This window comes from Alosa sapidissima, chromosome 2 (assembly GCF_018492685.1).
Source record: "Alosa sapidissima isolate fAloSap1 chromosome 2, fAloSap1.pri, whole genome shotgun sequence".
NCBI classification, from domain to species: Eukaryota; Metazoa; Chordata; class Actinopteri; order Clupeiformes; family Clupeidae; genus Alosa; species Alosa sapidissima.
The window spans coordinates 11404677-11424676 of NC_055958.1; the positions used below are offsets into that span (position 1 = coordinate 11404677).

General features: G+C 47.8%; 1 protein-coding gene across 4 annotated transcripts in view; it reads right to left on the reverse strand.

Annotated features, from left to right (window-relative positions):
• The window catches only part of si:dkey-91i10.2 (uncharacterized protein LOC555224 homolog), a 71985-nt gene that overhangs the window by 14943 nt on the left and 37042 nt on the right, over positions 1 to 20000 (reverse strand). For 2 of the 4 annotated variants that reach the window (XM_042070006.1, XM_042070014.1), the window contains exons 2-3: positions 10980 to 11144; positions 6527 to 8601 (exon numbers count right to left, since the gene is read on the reverse strand). In XM_042070006.1, coding sequence (XP_041925940.1) covers positions 6527 to 8529 — 2003 coding nt within the window. In that variant the 5' untranslated portion in view covers positions 8530 to 8601; positions 10980 to 11144. Of the gene's footprint in view, positions 1 to 6526; positions 8602 to 10979; positions 11145 to 19668; positions 19705 to 19927 lie in introns of those variants that run through there. The other 2 variants (XM_042070021.1, XM_042070030.1) reach the window with 2 other exon arrangements.

Genomic DNA, 20000 nt, shown 5'->3' on the forward strand with positions numbered 1-20000 from the left:
ACCAACCAGACCTTATCACACGACTGCATCTGTTTTAGAACGCCAAAAGGGGCAATAGTGAGAAATAAAAACAAAGAAATATCTATTTTTTTCCAACTGGCAATAGAAAAAAAAACCCTATCGCCTCTCCATCTGATATTAACAAAGTCTGTCCTTAAGTGATTTCCAGCGAGAGATTAGCTGTCAGACAAAGGAAGATTCATGAAAGGTAATAACCTGTAGCTTAATTCATTACCAAACAGGCAAGTGTGATGAATCTCCTCTCTCTGACATTGCCCCCCCCCCACTCTCCACACGCAAGCTCCAGAGATACAAACTATGCACTATATTTTATTGCCTGTGATCAGATAGGACAGTGGAGAGTGACAGGAGGCCAGTGGGAGAGAGAGAGATGGGGTGGGATCAGGAAATGACCGCAGGGGAGAGAGATGGGGTGGGATCAGGAAATGACCGCAGGTCAGGCTCAAACCCGGGTCCCCGTGGGCACATTTCTCATAGTAACTATATTAGCATGCTACATGTTTACTGCACACTACAGTAGTCTAGAATGTGCCACTCTCGCACTCACTCTCGCAGGCTAGCTCCACACATTACAAAAACTACATATTAATGTATATCTGTGTGTGTGTGTGTGTGTCAGGTAGGACAGTGAAGAGTGACAGGAAGCCAGTGGGAGAGAGAGAGAGAGATGGGGTGGGATCGGGAAATGACCACGCACACACACACAGACACACACACACACACACACACACACACACACACAGACACACATATATATATACACACCCGTGGGGACTTGGGACCTAAATGTGGTATGGATGCTGCAGTCGCTTTCACCATAGCGCCCCCTAAAAAATAGTCCATAATGATCACACATGTTTTGGGGTTGATTCTGGTCGCATTTCTCACAGAAAACGTGTACTGATTGTATTAGGCCTTATTCTCATGAGAGGAGTGATGACCAGCTCATTCATTGCTTTTGAAAGGAGTGAGGGGATAGAACATCTCTAGGGTTCATCCAGCCCAATGTGCTAGAACTTTCTACTAATGGATTCTACTTCCCCTAAGCTATCAGGTGTTCTAATACATGAAAATAGCATTGTAATTGCCTCATAAAAAAAAGTCATCAAATAAAATAAATAAATAATAATAATAAAACAAATTTGCTTCGCCCAGTATAAATGGCACACTTGGGAGCAACAGTAACACAATGAGCGGTGTGTTTTCCACTTGCTGCAGTGTTAACATGTCCCTACAGTGCAGGCCTAACACTGAAATAGGCCTGTATTATCCAGCATTGACAAACTCCCTCTCACACATGCACAGATTCCCTCTGGGCCTCCAAATAATGTGACAAAATTAAAACTCCACATATTATAGAAATGCATATGAGAGCGCAAAGTGGAAATCGGCATGCAGGCGCCACTGAAATATTCATTCAATTTAGCGGCTGGCGGTGACGGATGAGATTGATCTCTGGACGTTTAGCGCGGTGGTGAGATCAGTAAATCTCCATGCACTCATATCCTGTTTGCTGCTGTGCATTAATCACTAGCCACTGTGAACAGGGAAATACTCATGTATCTATTCTCTCTCTATCTATCTCTCTCTCCCCCTTTGTCCTCTCTCTTGATATCTCTCTCTTTCTTTCATCCTCACCCTGACTATCTCTTCATTATCTCTCTCTCCTGTTCACTCTTTTCCTCTCTCTCTTTCTTTCTGTCGCTCTTTTGATCAGAGCATATCTCTCTCCCTTTCTCCTACTTTCCTTTCCTCTCTGTCTTTTCCCCTTTCTCTCTCTCTCTTCCACTCTCTCTCCCTCTCTCTCTTTTCCCCTTTCTCTCTCTCCCGCTCTCTCTTTTTCTCTTTCCCTCCCTCTCTCTTGTTCTCTTCTCTCTCTCTGCCTTCTTCCCTTTCTCTCTCTCCTTCTCTCTCTCTCTCTCTCTCTCTTTCCCTTTCGACCCCATGCTGTTCTAAGCATGCCATTCATCACTCGCTCCTCCAGAGAGAGAGAAGGGGTTGTGGAGTGCAGAGAAGCCCTCTGGCAGTAAAACGACAGAATGAACCCCGCGTGAAAGAGAAGCAGAAGGAGAGAGGGAGAGAGAGGAGGAGGTGGAGAGCGGGGGGGTGCAGACTCTTCTCCTGGGCGCTCTGGCTTACTGCGGGCTAACCCCTTTTAACGTCAGGACTCGTCACCATGCGCCAGACTGTTTGGCTGCCGAGGTCTTAATAGACTCCACCGGCACGTTCTCTCCTCGTCATGTGCCAGGGCTAAACTCTAAAATGAGCTAATTGCCACCCGCGACAATATGCCAATCACAGATGCCACGGTGGTGAGACAGCACCCAGCGCTCAACTGCAGAGCCAATGCCGTGCCAACATACGCCATCTGTAAGGATGTGTTGTCAGCCTGGCACAGAAGTGGGGCGGGGGGTGACAGTCACAACTCCCTTTCAATGACAATCACACATACAAATGAGCTTGTATGTGTGTGTGTGTGTGGGTGGGTGTGGGTGTATGTATGTATATTTTACATAATACACAGGCACACAGACACCAGTAATATGAACAAAATTGGCTAAGGCTGCATGCCCACACACATAATGTTTACTTAAGGTCAAATACAATGATGACACACACACACACACACACACACACACACACACACACACACATATATATATATATATATATATATACAGTATACACACAATCACTCACAAAGTCACACTGTCACATAATCCATTTATATGTACGCATACAGTACTCATAAATGCATTAATACATCCCAAACTCCCTTTACAATCACACAGCATGTCAATCAAACGCAGTTTGTCTTTGTGTGTAACCTAAACCAGTGCACACACACACACCCACATTCACACAATCTTTTGACTTTCACCCTCTTTTACTCAGTCTGAATAGCTATGAGTTTCAGATAAATCAATAAGATCACACACACTGCTGTCCCTCCCATAGGAGAACTGTGCCTAGTCCTCCGCCAGAACCAATTTCATGGTCACAGAGCACTCCTGATTTACAGAGAAAAAACAGCTGTTCGGTTCCGCGCACCTCCATTTGGGATGCAATTTTGAGCTTGGCCTGTCATCTAAGCAGCCTGTGAAGTGAAATATGTATTCCATCTCTCTTTCTTTTAATTTGGAGGATTTGTTGGTTACATGCGATAATAACAGGCAGGCAACACCAGGCATGTAACTGAAGTGTTTCCTTCACGGAACGTATGTCACAACAATTAGCTTCCACTAGAATCAATGGATCAGGCGGCACCAGACGTGAGAGGCACGTACATTAACAAACATTAGTCCAGTCTTCTAAAACTATTTTTATGCTCCACAAACAGAACGCTTCAGTTACGTGCCTGCTTGTAACAGATGTAAAAAAAAACATGTCCTCCGAATTCGCCACGACACTGGCGGATGAGCATCACAGAGGCGGTGGCCACAGGCTCTTCTCTGAGGCGACATCATGTCACGTCACATCACCCTGACTCACACACTCGTTCCCATGTCAGACACACACACACATGCACGCACACACACGCGCATGCACGCACACCACAGCAATATGGCTGTCAGACAGCCTTGCCCCTCACAGTCACTGAGCGGAGAACAGGCTGGAACTGCACTGCTGCTACACATGGAGAATGCCAGCTACTCACTGACAGAAAGAATGCAATATTCTGCACTAGAATAAACAGCTACTCACTGACAGAAAGAATGCAATATTCTGCATTAGAATAAACAGCTACTCACTGACAGAAAGTATGCAACATTCTGCACTAGAATAAACAGCTACTCACTGACAGAAAGAATGCAATATTCTGCACTAGAATAAACAGTTACTCACTGACAGAAAGACAATGGCATTTCTTCTATAAGTGCTGTTACTGTAATTCGTAATGTATTCTTACAAATATAATACAGTAACTGTATAATCTGCATTTGCATAAGAACTGACTGAGTAAAATAATGGTGGTATAATTCACTGCAATAGAAGATTTATTTATTTATTGTTGTAGTATTTATTGTTACCTAAGGTCTCCTCTGCATTGTAGTATTTATTGTTACCTAAGGTCTCCTCTGCATTGTAGTATTTATTGTTACCTAAGGTCTCCTCTGTGTTGTAGTATTTATTGTTATCTAAGGTCTCCTCTGCATTGTAGTATTTACATGTATTGTTACTTAAGGTTTCCTCTGTGTTGTAGTATTTATTGTTGTAGAATTTATTGTTACCTAAGGTCTCCTCTGCATTGTAGTATTTATTGTTATCTAAGGTCTCCTCTGCATTGTAATTTGAATGTTATTCCTCATTTTGGATAAAAAGCATCTGCTTAATGAATAAATGTAATGTAAAGGATCTAATGGCAGTATTAGCAGAAGTAATAGCTGTATTGACTGAATCCTTCATTTCTCCACATTTCTCCAGATCAGCATGATGTCATGTCCTTCTGTTAGCCCAAATTCCTCCAAACAGGGAGAGACCATATGCTCCAACTGGAGCCAGGCTCAGTGCCGTGAGTGTTGTTTGGAGCCAGACTCCGTAGTAAACAGAAGAATCGGCAGGGTCTACCCACAACACACTAATTTTTACTTCAATCTTCACTCTTTACCGCCACATGGTTCCTTCAGTTTGAAATGGACGTCTGCTCTTCTACAGTGATTGTGTGTGTTTTCATGTTGTTATTTTTGTTTATAGTCCTGCTTTCTTCCAGTACTTGCTACAGTCATCATGTTTTACTCTTTAATCGTTGCACTCTATTTACTGTTATTGTGCTATACAGTATAAGGGCCCTCCCGTCTTGTTGTTGAAGTCCAGAGACAACATTAACTGTTGTCACAGACATAAACAGCTTACAGTCAATGCAGTGTCCAATGTAACACCCCCCCCCCCCCCCCACACCCCACCCCACTGGCCCCCCAGATTTGTGCTGGCCCCTTATATATAATAAATTTACTGGCCCAAAAAAGTGAAAAGGCTGCGGGCCAGTGACAGACCAACCAACTTGCCTGCCATGCTCTTTTCCTTGCCCCGGGGCGGGCCAGCGAGCCATTGATTATGTCAATGTGTTATTTTACCGTCATTTGGCTTTTCACCGTCACTGTGCTAAACAGCCACCCAGGCCGATTTCTTTGGGCTTGTTTGCCTCTTATCGTTAGGACAACGGAGAGAGACAAGGAGTGAGTGCGGGAGAGGGTCAGAAGGAAATGACTGCAGGCCAGAATCAAACTTGGGTCCCTGTGGGCATTAAGACCCAGATGTGGTACGGTGCTGTTCTCCCCTTTTTAAGTATATTTAAGTATATTTACTGTATACACTATACCAGTGTTTTTCAACCTTTTTTGAGCCACGGTACATTTTTTATATAAAAAAATTCCTGCGGCACACCACCAACCAAAAATGTACCAGAATTACACACTGTGGCCTAATATAGTAAAAATAATGACAATTTAGTCTCTCATTTGTTTACAGTTCAGTTCAGAGTCTGCATTTTTTCTTTTCAAGGAGGCCTATTTATTTATGTTTAGCCTATTGATTTGCTGTTTTAGGCCCTACGTCTTTTCACCCATATTAGAAAGCTAGATACCGGACTGTCCGTCGAGTTCTAGCCTATTAAGTGGCATAGGCTACATGAACGCAGCCGTCATATTGCTGGAGGCAAGCACCTACACGCTCTGGGCAACACTAGCTGACAATCAGAGACACCTGTCTAATTTCCAATCAGAGACACCTGTTTCTCCATTGGCCTCCACTAATTGTTGCCCCCATGATGGCATCACTATTTACGTATGTTCTGGAGCCCAATGCGTTATCTAGCTTTCCAATATCTATTTTTCACCACCAGTTCTCGTGCACATCACTTGATTAACAAGGTCATTATTGCGCTACTACTGTCACCCACGGACATGAAAGAGTATTTATTTAGCAAGTCACTACATTGCAGGCACAGATGCTCAACAATGGCATATCCTAGCCTACTATTTGCAACAACTAAAGTTTTTGGACCAATTAAGTGAAATTGGACAATTTCCCACGGCGCACCTGATGATCTCTCACTGGTGTGCCACGGAACAGTGGTTGAAAATCACTGCACTATACTATACTATACTGGAGCGCGTTTCCCAAAAACCATAGTTGCTAACCTGTTAGCAACTTAGTTGTAACTTATGCTTTTTATTTGTTATTATTGTTTGGTTTTGTTTATGTAAAGCACATTGAATGACCTCTGTGTATGAAATGCGCTATATAAATAAACTTGACTTGACTTGACTTAGTTGGTTGGCAATGGGAAATTGCATTGCAACCAACAAAAGTTGCTAACTTATCTAGAAGCTATGGTTTTGGGAAACGCGTCCCTGTCTATTAGTATATACTATACTATACTATACTATACTATACTATACTATACTATATTATATTATACTATACTATACTATACCATACTATACGGTCTATTAGTATACTACTATATTGACTGGTTTGTGCCACAGCTCCTGCCCCTTTTTACCTCTTCTTGATGAGGTCCAGTGCAGAGCCCAGCAGGCCGTCCCTCATGCTGTAGATCTTGGCACCGTAGCTGGACAGGTCGGCCCCCTCGAGCAGCAGGGCGGGGCAGCAGCTGGACGGGGCTTCGCCACTCTCCTTACGCGGCGGGAACGGGCCCAGCGGCCCCTCTACCACCTCCGACCCGGAGGAGGAGGAGGAGGTGCAGGCAGAGGGTTCTGTTGCCCCATCGGCACCACCGCCACCACCACCACCACCACCACCGCCACCGCCACTGCTGCTGTTGTTGCTGTTATTGTCACTGCCGTGGGCAGATGTAGGGGCAGATGTGGAGGGCAGTGGGGAGCGTGGTGCGGGGCCGGTACAGATGGGGGCAGTTGTAGTTGAGAGTGAGGTGGTGGAGGAGGTGGTGGAGATTAGGGCTGATGGAGCCAAGCTGGGGTTAGAAGGGGCCTCTAGGGGGCGCTCCAGAGTCTGATTTGGGATTTGGTCTTGGCTCTGGTTCTGGGACTGAGACTGGACGTGAATGTTCTCATGTGTATGTTTCAGAACCGGACCTTGGGTTTGGTTTTGTGTTTGAGCATTTGGATCACAGACAGTGTCTGTTTGCTTAGTCTCTGTGATTGTCTGTTCGGCGTCTTTGTCTTTGTCTCGGTCTTCATTGTCTTGATCCGTGTCCATGTCCTGGTGACTGCTGTGTCGCCCGTCCTGCTCATCACTGGTGCCTTGTCCACTCTGTGCACAGCTGTTCCTCTCACTCTGGCTGTAGTTCCCATTTTGGCCAGAGGAGGGTGCTGTTGCGGTGACTGGCTGACCGTGTCCACTCTCCTTCTGCCGCATCCTCTTGAACTCCTCGAACGTGGGGATGTGAAGGCGCCCCATGGGGGGTCTCTTGCGCTCGGGAGTGGAGTGACTCGACCCTCCACCACCAACACTGCCCCCTCGTGGCTCGGAGGTGAACGAGCGGCTCATGTTCCCGTTCTGGGGGTCCTGCGGAGGGGCAGCGGGGGGAGTCACGTGCATCGCCAGGTTGGGGCTGCTGTTCTGCCTGCGCAGCTGCAGCCGCCGGAGCACTTCCTGTTTGATCTCCTCGGGGCTGGTGATGCGTCGGGCGCTCAGCGTGCGGGACCCCGCCTCCTTCTCCCCGGCCCAGCCCCAGGCGGGTGCGTACGTGGACGCCGTGACCGTGACGGGGACTCCGTTTCCGGGGGCCACTTGAGGCCGAAGCGGCTTCAGCGGCTCGGCGGCGCGGGCGCTCTGCAGGCGCAGTTTGTCGCGCAGGCCTTTGCGAGCGCTCCCGTTGGCCGCCCACTCCTCCAGGGCGCCGGCCGGCGGGAACATCCACGGCGGGAAGAGCTGCGGCAGGTCTCGGCGCGTCAGCGCACGCCGCGGGTAGAACGCCAGGCTCTCTGGGTTCGGCGGAGAGCAGCCCGCGTGAAACTGCCCGCCGTCATCGCCACCGCCACCGTCGTCATCGTCCTCGGCCTGGCCGCCGTCATACCAGTGGCTCGTGGTGGACGTGCAGTGCAGGATGAACTCACTGTCCACGCTGCGGTACGGCACGCCATAAAGGCTGGGGTCAGACACGGCCCAGTTCAGGTTCTCCATGCTACGGTACAGCCTGCTGCTACCGCTACCACTGCTACTGGTGCTGTTCACATAGGCCCTGAAAGCCTGCTGCTGCTGCTTGGCCCTGGGGCTGGGTGGGGTGCCACTGCCCCCGGTGGTGTGCCTGGGAGAAGAAGGCCCCATGCTGCTTGAAGAACAGTACCGCAGGCCCAGGCTGCCTAGGAGGCTACTGGGGGGACACTGGCCCAGGGAGGGGGCCTCGAGGCTGGGGTAGGGCGCGTGTGCGTGGGGGGACCCTGGGTGGTGGTGGTGGTGGTGGTGATGGGGGAAGGCCTGCAGGTCGGGGAGGCAGCGCTCCAGGTCCATGCTGTAGCCCGGAGAAGGGGTGGCTGCGGGAGGGAGGTCACATGGCGCGGCGGACGCCTTCACATCAGGCATGACGCGCACTGCTGCTGCTGTTGATGGACCGCACCGACCGAGGCTGCTGGGAGGGGAACTGGGACCGAAGCCCTGAGGACACACACACACACACAGGTTAGCATGGACCATGGACACACACACACACACATACAGGTAAATATATATACAGTATAGGTACACTGTCCCTCTCTCACACACACAGAAAAAAAACTATGGACACTACAGATATGAACACACACACACACACACACACACACACGCACACACACACACACACACACAATCATGCATACATGCATGTAATGTATTGAATGCATTGACTGAATGTATTGTATATCTCTGGGTCCCTTGGGCTCCATAGTTTGCTCAGAGATATACAATACATTCAGTCAATCAAGGCTGGCATAGCACACACACAGACTCACAACATCACAAAATCCCGGGGTGTGGGGGGGGGGTTGCTGTGAGTAGAGGTGGTTGATCCTACACACACATTTCATGATCTAATAACCTCACACATGAATACATACATTTCAAATCACTCTCAAATAAAAGGCTTGAATACACAGCAAATAAACCATAAAATGCACATCCACACACACACATATACATGATTATGCACACACACACACACACACTTAAATCACAAACCACCCATATGCAGGTGCGCGCACACACACGCACACACACACACACACACAGTGTTATGTCTGGCATCAGGACAGCCCCACAGAGTGACATCTACGGACCATCTAAACATGAATTATTCACTGCCTCCAAAGGCTCGTGCAAGAACTCATCTGTCACGACGCAGCGAGAGGAACCAGCCAGAGAGACATCAAAAGAATCGCTTATTGCATTGATGTGCCACATATGCAAACTAAACACAAGCCGTACAAAATACAATAACCTTGAATTGTTGTAGACTATTAAAGCTTGTCATTCGTAACTTGTGAAAATTAATATGGAGGAGGCTATCACATAACTCAGAGAAGCCACATTTAGTGGGGAACAGCGGACAATGTTAAGTAACCACGATGCCCATTATCACAATGTTCCTCATGCGTGATTCCTTTACTTGTATAATCGCATTAATATTCTAAAAACGGCTCGTCGACTGTAGGAAATGGGTGTCCAAAATAATAAAATAATAGGGGAGGATTATGTTAGCCCGCTTGGCAATGAAAAAAGTACGTGAGGGAGAGAAATGAACTAATCCGGGCAGACTGTAGGCCTAATGAAGAACGCCACTTCGCAGTCGCCTCCGGCTCGCGTTCAACTAATCAGTGAAGAGACTCGGGATTAGGGAAGAGTACCGCTGCCTTCTCCCTCTCGCTTCGTAATTAGTACAAATCGCCTGGCTGTGGGCCACACAAATATCCATCTGTAATCTTCCACGGATATCCAGGTCAAAAAGGTAGGAGTTACGAAACAGCAGCAGCGACAGTGACCTTGCAAGCCCCTATGGATAAAGAATAGGCTACACCCGATTGCATTTGAAGCAAACATTCATTTTCCTGATGCTTCTGGCTTGAGTACTGCCAGAGGTATGAGGCTAGATGAAGGCAAATGGTTGTTCAATGTTGTGTGTGTGTGTGTGTGTGATGGGGTTGGGAAACGCCCAACGTGTTCAGGTGTTTAATTAAAATGGCCGCACTATATAATTAAAAGGGTTTCAATTGAGGTTCCCCTGCTACAGAAATGTCATTTGTTTTGGTCTCGTTAAAATGCGTTCTGGAAGAAGAAATAACGGAATAGTGACAAAGGCACTGGATTTATCTCTCAATCTGATTTGCCACAGCACGCTGATTCTCCCGAGCTGAGCCAGCTATTTGGATGTCATTCATCTACCTACACGCGCTGTGTGCCTGACGGTGTGCGCGCATGGCGCGCCTTCGCTCTCTCTCTCTCTCTTCCATTTTTAAAGCTTCTGTTTGAAAATTGCTGACATGCGAATAAGCACACTTCATTAGCGCGGAGGGATAAGTAAATAAGTGCGCCAGAGGTCAGACGCACGCACACCAGTATCATGCCGCTGACAGATGGGCACTATAGGCATCGTAGTTTACCTTTCCACGGAACCTATATCCACGAACCTGTGCAGGCCAGGCTGTCCACGCACTGTCTGGACAGCCTCTCGGTAGGCTCTTACAAATATTACAGACTGCACAAAAAGTGCTCTGTGTCAGGCCTACGTTTTTTTCTTCATCTCTTTAACCGCAGGATTTAAACACACTCCACATATCATCATTGCTGCAAGACATTGCCCATGTTGATTAATTAAGATAGACTTGATACAGTCAGTCAGGGAAATGAAGAAGGAAGATGGAGAAAAAACATAAAACTCTCATTAGCTCTCCTCTGATACTCAATTCCAGCAATGAGGTGATTAGTGTTGCCGAAGCGAGAGCTGAAAGTGAAGCTCCCGTCGTCGAGTTTCGGTTCGCCCCGAGGCCATGTAAACTCACCCCATTGTAATCAAGTCTCCGAACACCTCTACTTCTCCGTCTCCCGTAGCTCTCCCGTTCACCGCCGGTGCCCCAGATATGTAGAGTCTGCTGCCCGCAACCTTCCGCTAGCCAGACACACCATCAACAAATCCAGACTGTTGTGCCCTCGAGCGCAGGAGATGTCTGTGGAAAACAAGACCAAATGGAAAAAAGACAAGAAGAGGTGAACTCAGTGTGTGGATGTCTAAAAATAATCAGAGCTGTGTTTCAAGAGACACCTGGATCACAGGAGTTTGAAGCTGTGCTGACAATTTGCTGTCCTGCACTGAACGAGGATCCTTTTAGAACTGACCCAAATCTGTTCAACAGTATTCAGATTTGATTTGTCTACAAATCACACCATTAAACTGATTTTACACTCAGGTAAAAAGGGAGGGGGCAGTTAGGGGCCACCTAATATAAATTAGCCTACTTTATTTCTATCAGTTAGCAGCCAGCTACAGATGTGAAAGTCACAGACAACAGAGCACACACACAACCACTTTCCATATTACCAGTCGACTCTACCCCTGAAGACACATGAGCTTAGAGATCAGCCTTAGTTGAGAAAACCTGATGAGGCCATAAACAACATGCAGCAGCAACAGCACCACCAAACAATCTAAATGACATCAATTCACAGCTGACTCCCTCCACACCTTGTGTGCATATTTTACTTAAGGCTGACACCTCCTCCACCTTACTACAATCAACAGCATTGGCAGCCAGACAGGCAGGTCTTGTGCACCCTGAGGGGTTTCATCTTGTGACCTTGGCCTGTGCACTACAGGAGGTACTGAACACACAACCCTGCAATAAATAAATAAATCTTTTGAAACACCAGCCTTCCATTCCTGTACTACTCCCAAGGCTATGGAAGGAGCCGCCTTGAACTTTGCACAATTCCTGAAATGCATCTCTGCAGGCTGGTCTCATACCGTCTGTATGTTTCAGGTGATGGGATGTGAGGTAGGGGGAGGTATGTGTGTGTGTGTGTGTGTGTGTGTGTCAGACCATGTGTAATTTCCCTCATGGGGGGCACTGTCTGACCCCAGTGAAATAGGAGCCACATGCTGGTCGATAAAGACATTTCATTTCTTTTCTTTTTTAGGTCTCAGTCTCTCCCTCACAGCTGCTGTATGTTGTGCTATTAAATATTCCTCTCTCCTTCTCTCCCTCCCCCCTCTCTCTCTCCCTTCCTCTCTCTCCCTCCCTTCCTCTCTCTATCTATCTGTTTCTCTGTCTTTCCATCTGTCTTCCTCTCTCCTGCTCATGTCTTTTTTCTTCTCTTGACGTTTTCAATTCCCCTCATCCTGTGTGCAGGGAAAAGGGTTGGGTCCGTGACCGGGCTGATTGACAGGCTGTCACAAGTGGCCCTCCCTAACCCTCTCCAATCCCTCCAGTCACACACACACACACACACACACACACACAGACCAATGCACACATACATACACACACACACACACACACACATACACACCAATGCACACATACACACACACACCAATGCACACATACACACACCAATGCACACACACACACACAAATATGCACACACAAACACCAATGCACACATACACACACACCAATGCACACACACACCAATGCACACATACATACACACACACACACACACACACACACACACACACAAACAAACACAAATATGCACACACACACACCAATGCACACATACACACACACCAATGCATACACACACACCAATGCACACACACACACCAATGCACACACACACACACAAACACGGCCGCTTGCCTCTCCAATCTGGGTGACAGGCTCTGAGTGACAGAGGCCGTGAGGACCAGTGCTCTGAGCGTCAGGCAGCCTCACAGAGGCCAGGCAGTTAGTCCTTCTCCACACTATCTTCACACACACACACACACAAACACACACGCGCACGCACACGCACACACACACACACACACACACACACACGCCAGTCAGTTAGTCCGCCTGTTTAGCTCTCGGGCGCTGCTAAAGTTTCATGTAGAGGAGGGCCTGTGTGTGTTAGTGCTTTACCTCACTATGCACGTGTGCGTGTGTGTGTGTGTGTGTGTGTGTGTGTGTGTGCGTGTGTGCGTGTGTGTGTGCCTGTGTGTGTTTGTTGTGTGTGTGTGTGTGTATGTATGTGTGTGTGTTTGTTAGTGCTCTACCTCACTACGCACTAAGAGAGAACAGCACACTCTGACCACAGGGGTGAGAACTCTATAATGGATACTTTTGGGTGAAAATACATCTTCACATATAAACACACATACACAAAAGAGAGCCGTGAGTGAGTGATACAATATTCACTAACTGGTACTGTACGAAGAAGGCACACTGTTAGGTGATACACATATTCATTCTCACACACATACACACACACACACACACACACTTCTCCACACTATCTTCACACACACACACAAACACACACACATACAGCATATTAAATCACTAAACACACACACACACACACACACAAAAAACACTGAACTCCAGTGTTGGGTGACACAGAGTTGAAGTTCGTCGTGGTGACATGCTGTGTGACAGTGCCACAGTGTTTCCACTCCGTCAGCTGTCTGTGTGTTTGGGGTGATGGGAATGTGACGTCTCTGTGGCAGCTCAGGGACTGGGTGGAGATGCTGCAGATGCCATACAGTCACACACACAATCACACACACACACACATACACACACTCACTCACTCTCTCTCTCTCTCTCTCTCTCTCTCTCACACACACATACACACACACACTCACACAAACTCACTCTCTCACTCACACACACAGACACACTCACACACACACACAGACACTCACACACACACACACACACACACACACACACACACACACACACACACACACACTCACAAACACATACACAAACACTCACACACACACACACACACACACATGCTGCAGATGCCATAATCCTGCATCAGCGCTGGCACTGCCGGAGCCGGGCCAGAATCATGCCATATCAGGGCCAGATCTGATACAGAGATGACTGCAGGGATCCCACTCACACAAGTCAAATCTAAAATTCTGTGACTTTTCTCTGACTTTCCCTGACAAAAACATTTTTGACCATGGATTATCCCTTCAATCTCTCAATTTTAACCTATCTCAATTTCTCTCCCTTTTCCAGCCCTGCCTTCCCCTTTATACTGTGTGTGTGTGTGTGTGTGTGTGTGTGTGTGTGTGTATGTGTGTGTGTTCCCTATTTCACATACAGAGCTCCCTTTTCCAGCCCTGCCTTCCCCTTTATACTGTGTGTGTGTGTGTGTGTGTGTGTGTGTGTGTGTGTGTGTGTGTGTGTGTGTGTGTGTGTGTGTGTGTGTTTGTGTGTGTGTGTGTGTGTGTGTTGTGTTTGTGTGTGTGTGTGTGTGTGTGTTCCCTATTTCACATACAGAGCATGCAGCATGGCCCCATCTCATTATAAAATGTTTAAAGTGTCTCAGTCCACGTGTGTGTGGTCTCTGTGTGTGTAGTGTGTGTCTGTGCGTGTGTGTATGTGTAATGTGTGTGTGTGTGTAGTGTGTGTGTATGCGTGTGCGTGTAGTGTGTGTGTGTATGCGCGAAGGAGTGTCTCAGACTATAATGTGTGTGTGTGTGGACTGCAGTCTCTCACTCAGACTCTGTGGTAATGATGTGATAATAACATGGCACCTCATTACAGCACCTCCACTGCCTCTCCTCTCTCTCTCCCTCCCTCTCTCTCTCTCCCTCTCTCTCTCTCTCCCTCTGTCTCACACACACACAACATACACACACTCTCTCCCTCCCTCTCTCTCTCCCTCTCTCTCTCTCTCTCCCTCTCTCTCACACACACACAACACACACACCCTCTCTCTCCCTCCCTCTCTCTCTCTCTCTCTCTCTCTCTCACACACACACACACAACACACACGCACTCTCTCTCTCTCTCCCTTCTCTCTCTCTCTCAGCCTAGGAGCCACTCCATATCTATTTCCTGATAAGTACACACAACTACACCTACAGACAGAGACAGAGAGAGAGAGAGAGGGAGAGGAAAAGAGACAGATTAGGGAATGAGAGAGATATAGGCAGAGAAAGAGACGGAGTGCAAGAGAAGGCCATATAAGAGGGAAAGAAGGGAGGATAGAGTGAAAGGTAAAGAAAGGGAGAAAGAAAGGGGATGTGGGTGTGTCAGCCTCATCGTGGGATGTTATTAGAGCCCAAACATCTTCACTGAGTGAAGCTCAGACCCAGCACGGCTCCTCTCTCCATCCCTCTCTCTCTCTCTCCATCCTTCTCTCTCTCTCTCTCTCTCCATCCCTCTCTCTATCCTATCGGTTACTCCAGCCATCCATCAGAGGCTCCACATGAAGCAGCTTATCGAGCGCTGGCCGACTCGTTCACTCTCTCTCTCTCTCTTTCAACTCTCTCTCCTTTTATCTTTCTCATTTTACCTCTCTCTTGTTCAAATCTTCTCTCCACTCTGCTCTCTAGTCACCCTGTATTTCCTCTCACTCCACCTCTTTCTCTCTCTCTCCTTCCCATGTTCTTCCTGACACTTTCTCTCTCTCTCTACTTCCCTCTTTGTCTCATCTGCTCTCTCTCTCTCTCTCTCTCTTCACCTCTCTGTCTCCTTCTCCCTGTATCCCCCCTTCTCTTTCTCTCTCCCATCTATCTGTCCCTTTCTGTCTCATCTCTCTTCTCAGCATTCTCAATTCAATCAAATTCAATTCAATTCAATTCAATTCAATAGAGCTTTATCACTTTGTATTGTCAAAGCATGTCTAATTATACAGGTAGTTAATGGTATGTAAAGGAAAGATGATCTCTCTTTTGTCTGTCTGTCTCTCCCTCTCTCCTTCTAAAACAATAAGACTGTGGGGTCTGGCTTGACTGGAGGTCTGGACTGAACCCAAATACATGTCCGTGTGTGTGTGTCCCTGTGTGTGTGTAGTATGTAGTGTATGCCTCTCTGTGTGTGTGTGTGTGTGTGTGTGTGTGTGTGTGTGTGTATCAGTATGTGTCTGCGGGGGAGGGAAGCCTCTGGACCACACGCGGCTGTGTGCAGCCCGTCTAGCGAGCTTGCTGCCCGGTAGGGGTTCGTCTTTGGCCGGCTGTGCGTGACGGAGCGTGACGCGACGCGAGTGGACAGCGATGAGCGGCCTGGCAGCACAGCGACATGGCCGACCGTCCTCACAGTGGGACTACGAGGCCGAGGTGAGGAGGAGGAAGAGAAATAGTAGGATCAGAGTAGCGGAGGGGGAAGAGGAGAGGGGGGGGGGGGGGGCGATCAGACCAGATGTCCACTTCACTGGTCAGGACCAACAAACGTTACACACCCCAAGACTGGAAATCTCTACCTCCTGGAGTTCACTCTGGCACACTCAGACACACACACTCACACACACACACACACACACCCACACACACTCCCAGCTCTTTATCGGCTCCTAATTCCCATTGTAAGGTCCAGTGTGACCCTCGGCATGAATCTGCATCACCCTTCATCCCAGCACCCTGACCATCTCCAGTGCTGGAGATTCCTACCGCTACATGTACCAACCACATTCACAAATTTTGTGACATATTGTACTGCGTTACAGAAAACGTGCTTCTCCAGTCATGGCCCCAGACCCATTAAACAACATCAACAGAATATGGTGGAACCAGCTAGCTCTTCCAACTTGGTCACATCAAGCCCTAGGTTTGGTGTCCTAGCTTTTTTTTTCTTTGCTCAAAACAAACCATGTGTCCCACAAATGAAACAATAATTCATTATGTTCACAAATTAATATTTGTCTCACATTTTAAAAGTAGAAATAATAATTAGTAATTAGTAATAACAAATCCTTTTCCTACATTGTCTGTGCAGCTGTCACACTTCACCCTACCACCCACCCCTAAACCACCATCTTAGTCCACGTGATAGAGATGGTGTTTTTAAAGAACGGCGGCCCACTTGCAGTCCGTGAGGACTTTGCAAGTGGTCCGTGACCATGAATTCAGTAATTAGTAGTTTCAATGTGGGAATCAGTATTTTTATTCAGCGGTGGTCCTGGCGTAATTAGTCAGAATGGTGGTCCCTGGTTCAGTTGAAAACCCCTGCTGTAGAGCATCTCATCCCTGGTCACCCTCTCTGCCAAGTGTGCTAGCCTGGTATCATATGCATAGAAGGTAATGCACTTACCCAGATGGAGGGATCAATGCACCATCCGCCCACCCCTCCCTCAATGCTATTTACCCTAAGTGGCTTTCCACCCAGTCCTTGCACGCATTCTTACAGTTTTAGTGCTTTATGGCTGTCAATGACCTTGGTGTGACTATCGTCACTCTCTCCATCCCAGCGTAGTCCATCCCATATGGCCATCAGTCAAGCAGCCCAGCCAGACTCATTTCCATGGCAGTGCGTCTACAGTATGATAAGGATGGACTGTACTGTCCCTTTAGGGAAATGTTTTACTTCAACTAAAAGTACAGCCTACAAGGTCACATACAGACAGACTGGGCTTATTAAGCAATATTGCACTTGTTATACATACATAGAGTCATGGACATAGGTACTGTCCATTTAGGGACATTTTTACTTGACCTAAAAGGGCAGCCTACAAACATTCTTTGCTACAAGGTCACACACAGAATTACATGGCTTATTAAGCAGTATTGCACTTGGTATACATATGTACAGAGGCATCGATACTGGGATTGTCCCTTTAGGGAGAATCTGCTTGCTGATACCACACACAGGCCTAAACCATAGAGACTGTCATTACAGAACACATGATGCCATCTGGTTACATGCACACAGGCAGGTATGGGCGGACCCATGCATGGGGCATTACTATGGAGCAGAGGGGTCACTAGTGGGCTCCTGTAGTGCATGATGGGTAAAAAGCACTGAGTGGGGTTGGGGAAGTAAAACATGCAGGAGTGGACAGCATGGAGAAGAGTGGAGCACACACACACACACACACACGCACACACGCACACGCGCGCGCACACACACACACACACTTACTCACACACATACACACACACACACACACACACACACACACACACACCACAGGGACATGTTTAAGTGAAGCAGTGCAGTGGGGGCAGGGAGAGTGTGAGAGTGGTGTGTAGTGTGTGGTCCAAGAGCCTCCTGCTCTGAGGGCTTTTTAAAGGATGCAGGCCCTGAGCCAGGGAGCCATGGAGGCCTGACATGGAGACAGGACTGGCCAGAGAGATGGAGAGAGGGGTGAAGAGAGAGAGAGAGAGAGAGAGAGGCAGGTTGAAATGAAGATGATGAAAAACAGAGGACAAAGAGATAGAGGGATGAGAAAAGTGAGAGAAAGAGAGAGAGAGAGAGATAGGGGGCAGAGGGATACGTCAAAGAGAATAAAAAGGGGGTTGAAAAGAGAGAGAGAAATAGAAAAAAAGCGTGTCAGAAAAAGAGAAGTAAGGAGGAGGAGGTGAAGTTAGTAAGCCAGAGGTGTTGCCTACCTCACCTCACCTCACCTCACCTAACCCCACCTCACCTCACCCCACGTCACCTCACCTCACCTCACCTCACCTCACCCCACCTCACCTCACCTAACCCCACCTCACCTCACCCCACGTCACCTCACCCCACCTCACCTGAGCAGGAGAACTGATGATGCCCCGTTGAAGTCTGTCATGCTCTGGCTGTCACAGGAAGAGCGAGAGACTTAACTCACACACAGAGCTGCCAGCTAGAAACCAGTCAGACACACACACACACACACACACACACACACACACACACACACACACACACACATACATACACGCACAGGCACTAACATACTCCAAACCACACACTCTCACACACACACACACACATACACACACACGCACTAACATACTCCAATCCACACGCACACACACGTGCACACACACACACACACACACACACACACACACACACACACTCAGTGAGCAGTGAGAGACATACACAAACCCATCTCTGGTCATGGAGAGCGCTCCACTACAAGGCTGGCTGGCTGTGCCAAACGGTGCCCCCTGGGGTCTGGCCAGGACGCCGCAGCAGAAGATTGCTAAGAGCCACAGGCCTACAGAACCTGCTGCTGCGCTACTGGCTGCCCAAAATCAATGTGCGGAGAGAGGATGATGACCGTGAACGCCTGGGGGGTAGACATGGCCAACGGTGGAGAAATGACCATGTGGAGAGTCCAGGATGGAAGGACAGAGAGAGAGAGGGGTGAGAATGAGAGAGAGGGATGGAGGGAAGGAGAAAGGAATATTTAATAGCACAACAGAGAGAGAGAGAGAGAGAGAGAGAAAGTGGAGAGGGAATAAAAACAAACACATTTTCTCCCTGGTCATTTCAGTGGCGATGTTCGATAAAGCAGATCAGTGCTACATTTGCTGGTGGAGAGCGGATGGAGCAGTTGGCCATTGGAAATCTTTAACTGGACTCACCATCAGACAACTCCCATTGACTCTCTCAGGGTGAATTCAGAGCACTGTTGCAAAATCCATCTGCTATTGCTACTGTACACTTTGTTTCTATTACATCTTTTTAGTGAAGCGAGAATCACTATAGAAAGGTACAAACTAGGACATGTAGCCTAATCAGCCATACATACATTAACAGTTGCATTAATGCATGTCGCACATCCTTTTATTTGAATTCACTTTTAGCTTTTATGTACCATGTGTTTGTTGATTAGAAGGAGAAGGTCTAGGAGCTGAGCTCTGTTTCTCTGTGGCATTACGAGAAGAGAGGATTGGAACACATAATAGGAGGGTATCAGCTGCAAATTACACGCTTCACGCTACTGTTCTATCTCAAGTAGCTTACAGGAGAAGACACACACACACACACACACACACACACACACACACACACACACACACAAACACACACACACACACACACACATGAACACACTAACACACACACACACTAACGCATTAGCGGTGTGGCTCATCCTGTGGTATTGGAACCTGTGGACCAGGCAAAATGAATCCCCCACTACACCTC